We start from the raw sequence: 15,631 nt of genomic DNA on the forward strand, positions 1-15,631 counted from the left end.
CCTGATCCTTCTCTAACAAGCACGATTGTTGGAGAGGCTTGATCCGACCGACTTCTTTGAATGCCTAAAAAACAAAAAAAAAAATAAAATGCAAAAAATTAAAGGGTGAAAAGAAAAAAAACTCTGTGTAAACTCTTAAAAGATAAAGTACCAGTGAGGGAGAGAGATTGGATTGTATTGGATTAATCTTGGAGGAGTCTATTTACAGACTCTATCCGAAAGACCAAAGAGACACGATGGTTTCGAAGATACATAATGTTTTGAAATAATTGTATCTTTTTGAAAACTAACATTCTTTTTCGAAGAGTTGCAACTCTTCTGAAAAAGACGTGTGACAATGATATTTTAAAATATTTAAAACAACTAAAATTTGGAAGATAAGAAAATTTAAATTTTTTTTAATTAAAACTTCTCACATATCTCAGTATATTGACTCAGACCTACCGAAACATATCAACTTTTAACCCTAGTTTGTTGATAAGCTTTATCGAAGCAAAGTTATCGACATAATCTGCATCAGTTGCCACTTTAGCCTTATGCCCATGGCAAATGACATTGCAAAAGAAGCTTCCAATCTTTATTGGCTAGCCCATGTTCATCTACCTTCAAAACATTACTAGAAGTAGACTATAGTTGGACGGCTTCTGTTTGTTTGGAGATTGATTATAACTTGGGCTAATGGCAAGGCCACAGGTGAACTTGAGCTGCAGAGCATTAGGAATTTGACTTGAATTGGTGGTGGCGCTATAGTTGGCGGAGTCGGATTGCTTTCGACCATATTGGCACAAGTTGCCATTAGATGCTTGGATTCTCGCTGCAGTTAAGGTTCCACAAGAACCTAATCTGATACTAAGCAAATGCAAGTCGAGATTGACAAAACCAATGATCTAGCTGCGTGAGATTAAAATGCACACACAAGAATGCCCATGAGTAAGATAACTTAGCATTTGGGATATAAAATTGGCTGGACAAATCTGATAGGTTCCCAATAACACACAGCCTCACCTATCTCGAATAAGAATTGAGATTCTTTTTTATTTTTTTTATTTTTGCTAAAACGGATGGATCATATCTAACGGATACGAATACATCTAATAAAATCAAAAAATAGGATACCTCGGAGTGCCAAAGACACCTCACCATCTCCAGTCCACAATATACCACTGGAGTGATAAGCTACATATGCAGCCATCCAATCCGCAGCATCATTGGCTGTGGATCCTTTAGAAATGCAAAATATAAGGTTATACATTTTTAACTTTATAATAATTTTGAAATTTATACAAAATGAAGAACCGCGAGCCTAAATTAGAAAGTAAGAAACAATGGAGACCCTAAGCCTCACCATCGGTGACTCCACTCACGCGTTCAAGCCGCCGAGTACAAAGCGGGGTCAGAGAGCGTTTTTTACCCAAAACTCTCTCTCGCTCTGTCAACCCCCCGCCGAAATCGAAGGGCGAGAGGCAGCGAAGGAGAAGCCAGCCATGGAATACAGCCTCCTACTCCCTCGCCTCCGCGCCAACCACGCCGCCTCTCTCTCCTCCCTTCTTCCCTCCCCTTCCCTCGCCGACTGTCACCACCGAACACTCCTCCACGTCCCCTCCTCCTCTTCTCTCAAGGTATCCCCTCTGTCTTCTTTCTTTTTATCGGTATTCTAATCGTCTTAGGGTTTCTCGATTCATGGTTTTCGTTTCTTTGATGCGATATGGTCGCGATGGCATTTGGGATTTATGAAAGACTCGATTTTGATGATTTTGGTTTTGGTTTTGAATCGTCTTCTTGCGCGAAACCTTCGATTTTTTTGCGCTAAAGGAGGCATCTTTGGCAAAAAACTAGTACATTGAGTGATGATTTTGATGAATAGAAGACCGATGCCTTTTTTTAACTAATCCAAGAGGATTTAGACTGATGCCCTTTGTAGTATTCGTGAATGTTATATTAAAAGAAAAAGTCATGCTGCTATTTGGTTCTATTCTGGATTCGGTGAGGAAGGGGCATGGCTATACTTCTCTTTTAGGACCAACCTATTGCTGCAGTTACCTAGAATTGGTTAGGTTTTTTAACCCCCAAGTCACCAATGATCTATACTTTCTGAATCAAAAATTATTTTTTTAATGCTTTATCTGTTGTATACTATAATAAAATGAGCTAATTGAGAATACTTTCCTTCACGCTGGTCCTATTCCTATTCTTGGTCAGTGGAAGCCTTTTTTTTATCTCAAGTTTTTGATGCGTTTTGTCAGTTATTTTTCGGTTTACCTGCTCTTGTTTCTAACTTTGATTCCAAATCAACATCCCACATTATTTTTTATGATTGCATGTGCTGTAGCATTTCTTGAATATTGAGCTTTTCTGCTCGAAGTGTATCAAGTAAAGAGGTTTTACCAATTCATGAGCTCCTTCTACACCAACCTTTCCCGTAATATTCAATAGCATCGAGAGATGATTTTTCCAAAGGATTGTAGATTTTGTTTAAGGATGAAGCATAAGCTTATGATTATTGTCTAATTCTCAATGTAAAGTGTTGGTAGATGTTAAAAGTTTATGTTACAGCGCAGAGAAGTTTGAACGTTCTTTCTTTCTCATCTCTGCAGATTCACAATCAGCTTCATTCCATGTCAACTCTTGGCATGGCGAGTTCTAACATGACAAAATGTCAAGCAATGGGAGCAAGTACTTACAAGTATGTAGTTGAGCATTGGTGCTCTCATGGAATATAGTATTATTGCATGCAAACTATCTGTGATGTTTTTCCCTTTCTTTTGTATGCAAACCTTAAATAAAAACAATTTCTTGAACTTAAATTGCTGCTAGTGTCTCATGGAAATGCATACAACTGATATTTGGACATGTATCAGGGTGTATGGTTTAGCAAGGTCTTACTGAATGTATTTTCAAACTATAATTCCATTTTATTCAACCTCATGCTACTCTAGTCCCTCTATTGACCATGCGTTCCAGTTATTTAGCTCTAACATTTTATTTCGACAGATTGCTTTCTTAGCTCCCTTATAGGCAAAAATATGAGTGTTATTGCCATCTCATCTGTCCCTTTTAATAATTTATAACAAACTTCCATGGCATTTTCTTCACATTCACTCTTTACACATTATATGAGCACTTGATTCCTCGATGAGGCCTATCCTTTTAACTAAATGCCAAGTTTAGATTTCTTTTAGTGTATATTTTCCATGTAACACATGGTGTTGTTATTCTTGACAATAATCATCACCATATCATTAGTGGACGTCCTTAGGTCCTCGTCCCCTACTGCATGCAATTGCAATAGGATGATGAATTCTGAGAAATCAGGAAACATCACTGTCGGAGGACATGACCAAACAACATACTTTGCATATAGATATTCATACTGTAGATATCAGAATTGATAAGAAGATGTATGGTAGTTCTACCTATCGAAAAGAAACAAAAAATATGATCTGTAGTTCCTAAAGAGGCTCTGGTTTCACAAACAATAGAACATCTTCCTAAATGAATATGCCTGTGAAATCAGTCTTCAGATCTGCAGTTGTTGGCAAAATTAAGCAGCATATGCATGTTTTTGGTGAAGGAAGAGCTTAGAATTTTCATTATCTTTTAACATGAGTATACTGAAAGTTGAAAATTAGGTAATTAGTTGGAGAGGAATTATTTTCTCTAATGGTATATGGGGAACAAGAAGCTGCTGTGCTGATTTTCTCAACAACTTATTTTTCCTTTTCAAAAGTGACATCTCTTGTTGTCTAATTGTTCTGATTAGAGAACTACTCTGTGGATAGATAAAAGAACTTCGGATGTTTTGAGGTTGCCGTTTAATCATTACAACCTCATGGTACAGGTAAAAACAGAAAAATGAGGAGTCAACGGTCTATATAAGATAAATATACTGGTAAAAGAGACCTTCTTTCTACTCTTGTTTTTCTTTAATTAGTAAAAAATCTACGCAAATAATTATGTACATATGCATGCATATATGCATGACTGTATGCATGTTTGTGGAGACATGTGTGCATGAAAGTGCACATGTGCATGCATATGTGCATGCATGTTTATGCTGCTTTTTGCTCCCCTTTTCGTCAAGAAGATGGATCTTTTCGGTTAATGGGATACTGACGTTTGGTTTTCCAATTTTGAGCTGTGAAATTGTCTACTTTGGTGATGTGGACTTATGGTGAAGTTGTCAATGAAATGGTTTTATCTGGGCTGCAGTCACATTTTTTCCTTCCAACTTGTTTTTTATTCGAGAAGCACACCTTTTCCATATGAAGAATGAATATTCAAATTTTTGAGAGCAGAGATATTCAAATTGACAAATTATTTATGTTATCCATTCTTTCTTGTGCCTCTAATATATCCTTTTGCTCTATCTCAAATGTTTGTGGTAATTAATGCATCTCAACAGGGAAGCTTCTGCCACAGTTGATTTAGACTGGGAAAATATTGGATTTGGACTAGTGCCAACTGATTACATGTATATCACAAAATCTTCTCCAGATGGAACATTTGCAAAAGGTGAATTGCAGCATTTTGGCCCCATTGACTTAAACCCAGCCTCTGGAGTCTTAAATTATGGACAGGTTAGTGTGGCTGAAGTACTTATGACTTGTCTAAGCATGTCTAGCTTTGTTCATCCAAATTGTCACTACATTTCTTTTCAATACCATTGAAATGGATCTTATAGTTTATGGGATGGTAATAAATATTTGGAAGAAACTTTATGCGTGTGCCTTTTGCTAGAGCTCTGATTAAATGTGATTGGTAGCCACCACGACTTTCTACTCTTCATATTCAAGATCTATAGTCCATGCATGGTTCCCATGGCTGTAAATGGATTGTATACGGATCGGATACTAGTATATCCATATCCATATTTTTTTGTTTGACGAATAAAGATATAGATGCAGATGTTAGTCGGATGCAAAAATTCATATCAATATTTGTTTTAAATGGATATCAATACAAATTAGATACCGAAAGTATGGATATAAATTGGATAATTAAACTTTATGACCACAGAATTAAAGATATCACTAAGTAGATAATAAATCAAGTTAATAGTATATTAATGTGGTCATTTGTGTTCCTTAAAAATTCATGAATGCTGTATAAAATTAAGTAAGGTTACAAATGGAATCGAATATTTGGATACGGATTGGATAGTTGTCTATCCATATTCATATCCATTTTTTTTGATAGATACGAATACGGATATTAGTCGGTTGCTCAAATTTCTATCCATAGATAGTTTCGGATACAAAAACGAATCTGGACAGATATTATCCAATCCATTTTCACCCCTAATAGGAACTGGTCCTCTGGTCCTCTGTCGTGCCATGCTCTGCCATTAGTTTCTTGTCGATGGAGTTCCAAAAATTTGAGTTTTAGTGAGAACTAGCATTTAAGGCCATCTGCATATTGCATAGAGAATGACATTTGATACATTTGCATTATTTCAAACTGCTTATTTATAGCATGTGACGTCAATATCTTCTAAGATCAATTCTCTGCAATTCTTATATCTAAAAGAATATTGATACCTTGTTTTTTAGGGTCTATTTGAAGGTTTAAAAGCATACAGAAAAGAAGATGGATCAATTCTGCTATTTCGCCCAGAAGAAAATGCTTTACGGATGAGGATGGGTGCAGAGCGTCTGTGCATGCCAGCACCGACTGTCGAGCAATTTGTAGATGCTGTAAAGCTAACTGTTTTAGCAAATAAGCGCTGGGTACCGTGCAATGTCGATGTTACAATTCATGGATATGTTCATGTTTTGTAATTCTAATTTGTCATTATCAGCGTTAATCCTTTGATGCAGGTACCACCTGCAGGGAAGGGTTCCTTGTATATCAGACCGCTACTTATGGGAAGTGGGGCTGTTCTTGGTCTTGCACCTGCTCCCGAGTACACATTTCTTATTTTCGTTTCACCTGTTGGAAACTACTTTAAGGTTGGTTAAAGTACTTCTCTTGTAATTTGCTTTTTGACGCACAAAACCTCTATCTTTTATCACCCAAATGCTCTTGTACATTATGGTGGTGCTATTGATTTTGGTGTGGCGTACTTGTTTTCTGTGGTTTTTTGTTGATTTCTTTTGTGACGTAATTATACCTCATCAAAAATTATATTTACTTCTGTCAGGATTCTGTTTTGATCAATGATTAGCCTTTAAACATTTCTGATACATTTTTTACAACATTTTCAGGAGGGTTTAGCACCAATAAACTTGATAGTTGAAAATGAATTCCATCGCGCAACCCCTGGTGGAACTGGAGGCATAAAGACTATTGGGAATTATGCTTCGGTAATTGAGCCTTGTTACACAAGTCTGTTTAGTATAATAATTATCAACTGTAATTGGGTCCTATCCTTCTGTCATATCTGAGAACCTTTTGTGCTTCATGTCTTCCATATGTCATTGCAAGTAAACTTGTGTAGATTGCTATGACCATAATGTGTGTGTTTATGCATTGCTTTACTTCTAATGCTATACACATGTATGCTTCACTTTGTGGCTTCCTGTGTTTCTTGTGTATAGGTATGGATGTTGGAGCACATGTTTAAGGGATGTCAGATATTTCGATCTACAAATATAGGCAATATTGGCATTGATATTGGTGTGCAACATTCGATGTGTATATGCATGCATGCATATTCGTGTGTTTGGAAACCAAGAGAAGAATCACATGAGATATATAAAAACTTTGACAGTAGATTAGTTCAGAATGGTTTAACTAATCTACAATAAATTAGTTCAGTGGTTTATAACTATGTTCTTCGCATTTCCAGAAATATGTCTATTAATAAGCCAGCGGTCAAAGAACAGAGAATATATTTTTTTTAAAAAACAACTTTGGTACTTTGAGTAGTATGACCTTGGACACTTTCTTTCATTTGAAGGAATATATAAGGACAAAATAATTCCAATAGTTGTACAAGTGCTAGTGTGGTGCATAATTGGTACGTTGGATGAGTTCCGAGGTGTAGGTCCTATAGGAAATGTAAAGCACTATAGGGAGAGTTGACAAGATTTTATAGCTGAATGTCCTCATCGCACCTTCTGGTCATGGTAAGAAATCTTTTTGTCAATCAAATTACCTTTTTAATTTTTTAAAGTCTGATTTCCCTCCCAAATCTTAGAGATTTATGTAGAGAGCTTATTCAAGTTATGAAGATGAACAAGTGTAACATGGAAATCAAAATACTTCCGCTTAATTGAATTACCTTGTGCGGGAGTTTAGTCCATATCATGGGTAGGGTATGCTTTGATTGTTTTTGTATTTTTTTTTTCTAATCTTGTTTGCTTTAGATTTGGAATCAAAGTAATCAGGTATTGATTGGGCTCATTTTTAGGGGCAATAGATATGTTCAGGAGTTAAGTTTCCATGTCAGGTAACTTCTTTTGCATGGTGTAGATTAACAATCTATTTTTTTTGGCTTGTATGTCGGATAATGACATGCACAAATTTAAGATCACATTATGGATAAAAATTTAGTTCTTGTATATCAGTACTGTATATCTTCATTTTGAATTTGTAATTATCATTAAATAATATATGACTTACATTGTATCAAGTATCAACAATCATTCATTTTTATGGAAGGGGAGGGTAGGCATAAAGCAGAAAATTTTACCGCTTTTCTGGTTGCTTTTATTATTTTATGCAATAAATACATCGGGAGAAAGGGCAAGAAAAATTCTTAGCAAAAGTAATGATAAGTGATGCTACACTTCCAAGGAAATTAACTTTTTTTCTCTCTAGCTGATTTTTAGCTTATTGATCCTCGTTCTGATCTCTTGGGCTTGTTGAATGTCAAGTTTAATCATATACTTCTTTGTTGTTTTTCTGCTGTTGAGATTCATTTTTCATTTCTTGCTGAAAATTAATATGCCGATTCAATTAAATATAGCCATTGTTGATTTTCAGTCTTTGGTAAACCCTGACTAATATTTTTTTCACATGTATGCTTATTTCTTATATTCATCTATTTATTTTTGTACAGGTGTTGAAGGCACAGAACATAGCTAAGGGCAAAGGCTTTTCTGATGTTCTGTATCTTGACTCTGTGTACAAAAAGTACCTGGAGGAAGTTTCATCCTGTAATGTTTTTATCGTGAAGGTATGGAAATCTGTAGCTACCGAGAAAAAAGGTATGGAAATCTGTGATTTTCGTTTTTCTTGTTTCTTAAAACGATATGGCATTGGAATGCCTAAAATGTTGCAGCTGGTGATGCTCTTAGTGGGCAGTATTTGCACATAAGATGAAGAGTGTAAAGGGAACCACTCAATTTGGTTTTCTCTAAACAGTGTATCAGTCATAGGTGAACTATAAAGTAGTTGATTGCATGTACTACCTTTATCTATGTGGGTTTGTAGGGTTTAGGGTTTCCAATGACCAGTGTATCAAGCACAGGTGAACTGTAAAGTAACTGATAGCATGTACTGTCTTTATCTCTATATTGGTTTGTAGGTTTCTACTATTTACATGTTTAGAAACTTGAAGGCAAGCAATGGCACATGCCTTCTACACTGAACTTTTGAGGTTTGTCGCATGCAGCATGTCTATTGTCTGGATAATGTACAAGATACTAATCTAGCTTATATATTTTATTTGGTCATTCCTGAAGATGTGATTAATATTGTGATGATTAATCAATCTCATAATCCCATTAATATGGTTGGAATATTACTGCCTCCAGAGATTCCTTTCCCTGTTCTCATACTGTCATCGGACTAAAATTGAGAAAGAGACATGTTAGAATTAGTTATGATGTTTGATCTTCTGTTTCTGTCTCTTTTGTCTATGCTGAGTTATGAGTAGCCATCCAGACCAAATTGTCGGCATAGTATTCTATACAGGTACCCAGGATATGAGACTTTGTTCTCAAGTCAACTTCCACCTGCCTGAAAATAAGAATGATGTATTGAATGTGGTTTATCAAGAAACATAGACCACCTGCTCAGGAACAAGACTCCTCCATTGAATTAGGTAAATCGAGAAAAAGTGGATAAGAGATTCTAATTGCCTGCATGGAGTTAATTTGCTAACCATCTCAATAGTGTGTGTGTGGCTACTTTTGATCTATCTGACATGGGACAAGTCTCAGGATATGATTCTAGATAACAGACAATGATTTGATTTTTTTTCCTCTCCTTTTTTTAGCACTTGATCATTAGATGCTTCTAATTTTTTTTCTTTATATTTTTTATATTTAAGTTCATCATAATTTCTATGGAACACATAGTTTTGTTGTACCTTTATTGTGGCCAAGTGCAGCAGCTTTTCATGCTTTGTTTTGGAGTTCAACTCTTCTCAAGTTTAGGCAGTCAGTTTATATGCTGATTTATCTATTCTTGTTACTATTCTTTGAATTGCAATAACTGCATCTTTATTGTAGGATAAAATTATATCAACCCCAGTTATAAAGGGAACAATCTTACCTGGCATTACAAGGAAAAGTATAATTGATGTTGCTCGAGGCCAAGGTTACCAGGTATTCGCTTTAAATGGTCAATAAATATTTTTATATTGAAGATATTCTTAGCACACCGTCTGTCTTGATTAAATGGTTCTATTACCTTCAAAGTTATATAGGGATTTGTTTTATAGCTTTCACTTCTATATTTGCAGAGCTTAGTTTGACATTTCCATAATTGTCATTAATCATATGATTATGCATTTTTTCTTGGCATTCGATTTACCTTTAGATTGTTGCATATCCTGAAGCTACTTGTTTCTGCAGTACTGTTTATGACTAGAAATGGGCCTGAGCCAGCTTGAGGCCCATAGGGCCAGGTCGGCTTTAGGTAGGGCCTTGCGCTAGGTTCGAGATTGTTCGGATTGGGCTCTAGCCTAGAAATAGGGCCTGAATTAATTTTAGGCTGGGCTAAGGCTGGTTTTTGGCCCAAGCCTGACAATGGGCCTGGTTTGAGCCCAAAAATAGGTCCACCTCTCCGTTCTCTCTCCCCTTTGCCACCATCTTTGCTCTCTCCCACTTGATCTATCTCCCCTCTCTCTGCTCCCTCTCCTTTCTCTACCTCCCAATCTCCCTCTCACCCCTCTCTCCTCTCTTTCCCTGCTCTACTCTCTCGTATCTCCTCTCTCTCTCTCTCTCCCCCTTTTGATCTCTCTCCCCTCTCTTCTCTCTCGCTTCTTTCTCCCTCCTGATCTCTTCCCCTTGTCTCTCCCACCCGATCATTCTCTCTCTCCCCTCCTCTCCTATGCCTCCCTGCTCCCTCCAAATCTCTCTATCGATCTCCTCTCTCACTCCCGACTCTCCACTCTCTCCCCCGTCCCAATCTCTCTCTTGATCTTCTCTCTTGCAATCTCTTTCTCCTCTCTCCTTCCTAATCTCTCCTCCCTTTCTCCTTCCCGATATCTCTCCTTTCTCTCTTCTCCTTCCACGCTCTCTCTTTTCCTCTCTCTAGATTTTGCGTCAGAGCTCGGAGGACAAGCTTGGGCCTAGATCCAGGCTAGTCCAATCCGAGCGTGTGTTCAGGCTTCGGGTTGGTATTCTGAAAGAAATTTTGAGCCTTGGTTTGGCTTGAAGTCTGTTTTTTTTTTTTTTTTTCTCGAGCATGCTCGGGCTTTATAGAAACCTGACCTGACTTAGACCTGATTCCAGTCCTAGTACTGTCTCAAATATGTTGTTGGTTAAGGCTAACTACTAATAAAAATTTTATCTTTTCATATTCACACTTCTTGATGGTGACTACAAAACATTGCAGGTTGAGGAGCGCCTTGTATCAGTGGAAGAATTGCTTGATGCTGATGAAATTTTCTGCACAGGAACAGCTGTTGTTGTATCACCTGTAGGAAGTGTAACATACCTTGGGAGTAGGTAAGTACTTTGTCATGCCCTGGTTCTAATCAATTCTTTTGCTCTTAATTATTTGATCATTCACGTCCCGATTGATGGAAGAAATCTCAAATGAGAACTCTCCCACATGGAATTTGGATTCCAAAAACTCATGATAGCAGGGATTGAAATGTCAGGGACAATACTCAGACTGGTACATTACCAGTTCGATACTATACTAACTGTGTGATATGCCTCTTGGTGCTACCATAGCAAAATAGAGGTGAAATACCATGTGTTAGTATGGTATCAGTACAGGGGTGTATTCGTACCTGTACCTTACCAGGATGATCTGGTATGGCTGTTATGGACTGGTATGCATTGGTGTTTGAATCCTTCTATGACAGATCTATAATCTGTTGGTTGTCCTCTCTATTTGTTACCTACTTATCATTGTGTCCTACATATTGGAACATGATGCTTTAGAAGCAGCTGCTAATCAAATTTCACTGGAATTATCTTTTTAGCGTAAGCTATAAAATAATCTCTTGTAATGTTGAAGAGTAAATGTAAATCCTGTATAGCCAGATGATGTCTTGTCTCAGTGCATGTGAACTTTGTGGATTTAACAAAACATAAAATTCGGAACCATGGTCAATTATGACGTTTTGAAATTTCCTTTTTTGTAGCAATGTGCTGTTAATATAACTATTATATTTTCTGTTTTGTTCCTGATATTCTAGGATTCCTATAGTCATGTGATCATGTGAGGCTTATTCTTAGGAAGATATGAAGAATTACCTGGACAGAGGTAATGAAAAACGAATTGGAGAATGAAATTGGATAAGGATATCTATGTGATTTAAAACAAAAATAACTCTCTAGAGGGGATGCTTCTCTTTATTCTGAAGGCTGAATATTTCCTTTTGAACATATTTTATACAATTCAGGTTCCTCCATATCAATATCTATCTACAGATGCTTACAGTGGTGGTGTTATTGAATCAGCTGTACATGTTTGTTTGGTTTATATGATTTTGGTACTTGGTAGCATTAATATATTAACAACAGAGACATGCTTTATTTGCTCGTTTGTATGAGAGAACTTTGCACATGCATTGTGAAACGTGAACTTTCCTTCTTTAGAGTGGACTCACTATTGGTCGGAAAGTTTGGGTTCATGGAACATGTGTGCATTCTTAGCATGGATTCATTTATGAAAGGTTTAGTTTTTAATGAAGTGCACGTATCTTATTTCTGATTAAGGAACCTATTTTTATAACTTTCTGTAGTAAAAAAATGCAACAATAACAGCTGCGGGGTAATTTGTGTCAAAGAATTGCTACTATTTGTATCAAACTTGTAACATCTTGCTGATTTGAAATTGTTTCAGGGTGGATTATGGGAATAGGGGAGTTGGTGCTGTATCTGAACAACTCTATTCTGCACTAACAAGTCTGCAGCTGGGTCTTAGTGAGGATAAGATGGGATGGACTGTGCAGTTAAATTAAGAGCTACAGAGTACTCGAGGACAGATAATTGTGCTCTCTTTTTGTTGATATTAGTGCTCTGATTCCTTTCAGTATCATTGCTAGGAAAGCGTTTTTTTTTTCTATGATAATGTGATGTACTCTGACTCGCTCAGATCAAATGCCCAAATATTTGCTTGTCTGTATGCATCCTGCATAGAATAGTTTGGCCATGCTCGGCAACATCTTGCCTCATGCCAGCTATTGGTAACACAGTGCTCGTTTAAAATAAGTTGGAAATTGAAATGTGCTAGTCTTGTATCATTATGGTTCATTGATGTTAAAAATTTTATTAATCAATCAAAAGATGATAGATATGCTGTATTTGGGTGTATAGTTAAATGCGATAATTTGTAAGTTTGGAAGCCGTCTAAAAAGGAAAGTTGCAATCTATATTGATATTTATTTGAATTGGAAAGAACGTGAATTGAAAATTTTTGGAGAATTTGTGGTTTACTGGTAATGTATACATGCCTGCATTCCTCTAATAATTGCAACAAAAATTAAGCGCCGAAGTTGACATAATTTTGAATTTTCACTATTTTCTTGGGAAGGAGAATTAAGAGGGAATGTATCCATAAGCAAATTACTTGACCTTTTTTCCCCTCCTGGAGCTAGATTCCACTGTTTATAGTCTCCGGACTGGATAACTATCGGTCAGCTTTTTTTTGTTATGGATGTAAACAAGTTTTGATCCTATTACCTTCTTGCTGTGTGTGTTCTAATTTTTGTTTTTAATCTTTCAGTACCAACGTAAGCCTCTAACGAGAATACAAGGGAGTCAAAAACCACAACCCAAGTCCGAGCTCTCTCCTCTTTTCTTTTCTTCCTTGTGGTGCGCTTACATTTTGTTTCCCCTATTTTTTTTAACGTTAAAATGACTAATCTGCTTTCTTCGTGGTCTTCATGGATTAGACTCCTATTCGCATCAATCGCATGGAGTTCTCAATAACAGCTTCAGAAAAGCTGGAAAAGATTTTCTAATTTTTGTTTTTATGAAGGCAAGCGACCACATGGAGTGTGCACATAAGGTCTAAAAAGAAGACTGAAACTAGGATTTTGACAAGCATTCCACTAGGGATTGCAAGCTTGGAATCCTGTTATTATCAACTTTAGAAACAATGAAAAGAAATTAAGAATCGTTTTCTTCGATTTTGATTTGAAAGACAATTGAGAGACAAGTCTTCAAACCAACGCTTTGTTTGTGTGTCCGTTCCCGGACTAGAAGTAGAGTAGATCAAACTGGAAGTCTTAGGCACCCACACCCATTAGGCTGTTCAACGACCTCTAGTTTCCTCTGATCACTAGTTTGCCATCAATATGGTTTTTCTTCTTTCAGGAGATTGATTTTGGATTGGAGGATTATTAATCCTAGGATTACCATGCCTGCCCTAGCTTGGAAGTATTACTGCAGAAATAAATTCCGAGTTTATATTGGTTGCCAATGTCGGATGGAGTTTGACCAATGCTGCTTATAGAGGAGAAATTAGAGTTAGTATTTGATGTGATATAAACTGGGGACAAAGTCTATGCTACCTTCTGTGGAGAAATGGTAAATCTCAAGGTAAACTTGTATGACCGAAAAAAGAAAAAAGATCTTCTGGTAAACAAATTGGTGTGATTAGAGTTAGGGAGGCCATAACGAGAAAAACATATTACGGCTACTAGAATCTACATTGAGGACTTCCGAAATGACTCGCACTGTTTAAAACTGAATTATTTGCAATTCTGCAGAAGTAAATCCATTTCATATTAAAAAAATGAGAAATCTTGAAATGTGACTTCGAAACTGATGCCAAACATTTACTAGGTAATATGTAATAATCCATGACCGCAGCTAAAATGGCTAGCTGAAAGATATTATTTAAATTTTTTAGCTTTATATAAATATCTAAAATCTTCCTAGCGAACAATTCATATGAGACAAAATATATATATCAAGCTGAGTTCTCGCATACTTTTCCGTTTTAAGCCTTAATATGCTTGCTTGACTAAGAGACCGAATCCAATCATAAACACCATGGCTGTAAACACCATGATTGGCCCATGGTCAGCCTCAAATGGGCCCATGCTACATTATCCCTTAGTTCATATGGGCCATTAGCCGGATCCTATCTAATACCATTTGTAATGATCCAAGATTTTACTTAAAAAAGGCTAGATCTCTTTAATATACAAGCGATATGAGATTAATCATATACCCACATCCTCACAGCTAAATTCAATCACAAATATAATGATCAACCAATGGTTTATCACAACAAGCCCCCTAATCTACATGAGCCATGAGTTGGCTTCAATCTGATACCACTAGAAACAAGTCAGGATCTTATCTAGAAAGGCTAGTTAAAAAGGTTAACTCGAATCTTTTAATAAAATTTAAAAAAATAAAAAAAATTGGTGAATCTAGGGTCTCAATCTATTTTTTTAATTAATAAATAATAAACCAAGATACGTGACCTCTATTTATATTATGGAGGTCCCTGCATGTATAATTCGTGTTGGATTCCTCTTGTAGTCAAGAGAATACAACTTTTCCTAAATAGACATGACTAACGGAATAACCATAAAAAAGTAAAAATTCTATAAGAGGTAGATCTTAACTTCTATATCGACTTTGTTTTCAATTGTTCTACTGCTGGATTGGGAAATATGCTCAGCCACAATTTTTACGAAAAAAATTTGCTTTGACCAGCTTTTCTCGAGGCCCAAATGATAGAATTTGGCTTTGATTGCTTGTTGCACCACACTTTTCTGGGAATGGTGCCATGCTATAGAGCTCGAAATTGTCACATGATTTCCTAAAAAAGCATTTCAATTGGACGTTGTACGAGCAAGTTATAATCTTTAGAAATTTGACAAAGGGTTTAGCTTCACAATGCAGTGGATCTCGTTTCTAAATTCCATCCATCCTTCTCCGTAGTGGCCACAATGGTTTATATTGAGTATAGTAATCCTTCTGAATCAATACCAATGACAATGTATTACTCATAGTATTCTACCCTTAAGCCCATTAATTAACCAAAATGATAACGATAAGCAACATGCATTGTCCTACTTGAGGAGCCTTATCTCTACATGGAATGAGCCCTCAAAATTGGTGGCAAACAACAATAAGTAAAAATTAATAAGAAGTGGGTGACAATTGATCACAAATCAGAAGAAGATGGCTACATGAAAGGATTGACTAGGTTTCACAGCTAGTATCTACTTGACATCAACTTGTTCATGGATTGAATAAATCTTCCTTCCAAGCACTACAGAGTTTGTCCTGCAAAGTAATAGATCCTGGTGGAGATGGTA

General features: G+C 36.4%; 1 protein-coding gene across 1 annotated transcript; it reads left to right on the forward strand.

The window, feature by feature from the left end:
* Positions 1-1,404: 1,404 nt before the first annotated feature.
* On the forward strand, positions 1,405-12,652 carry LOC103707528 (branched-chain-amino-acid aminotransferase 3, chloroplastic-like). The gene is made up of 10 exons (XM_008792056.3): positions 1,405-1,619; positions 2,595-2,683; positions 4,403-4,577; positions 5,550-5,726; positions 5,817-5,948; positions 6,204-6,302; positions 8,003-8,119; positions 9,399-9,494; positions 10,729-10,841; positions 12,193-12,652. Exons 1-10 carry the CDS (start codon positions 1,485-1,487, stop codon positions 12,308-12,310), a joined length of 1,251 nt encoding a protein of 416 aa, XP_008790278.2. The 5' UTR covers positions 1,405-1,484; the 3' UTR covers positions 12,311-12,652.
* The last annotated feature ends 2,979 nt before the right edge of the window (positions 12,653-15,631 follow it).

This window comes from Phoenix dactylifera, chromosome 6, assembly GCF_009389715.1.
Source record: "Phoenix dactylifera cultivar Barhee BC4 chromosome 6, palm_55x_up_171113_PBpolish2nd_filt_p, whole genome shotgun sequence".
Classification (NCBI taxonomy): Eukaryota; Viridiplantae; Streptophyta; class Magnoliopsida; order Arecales; family Arecaceae; genus Phoenix; species Phoenix dactylifera.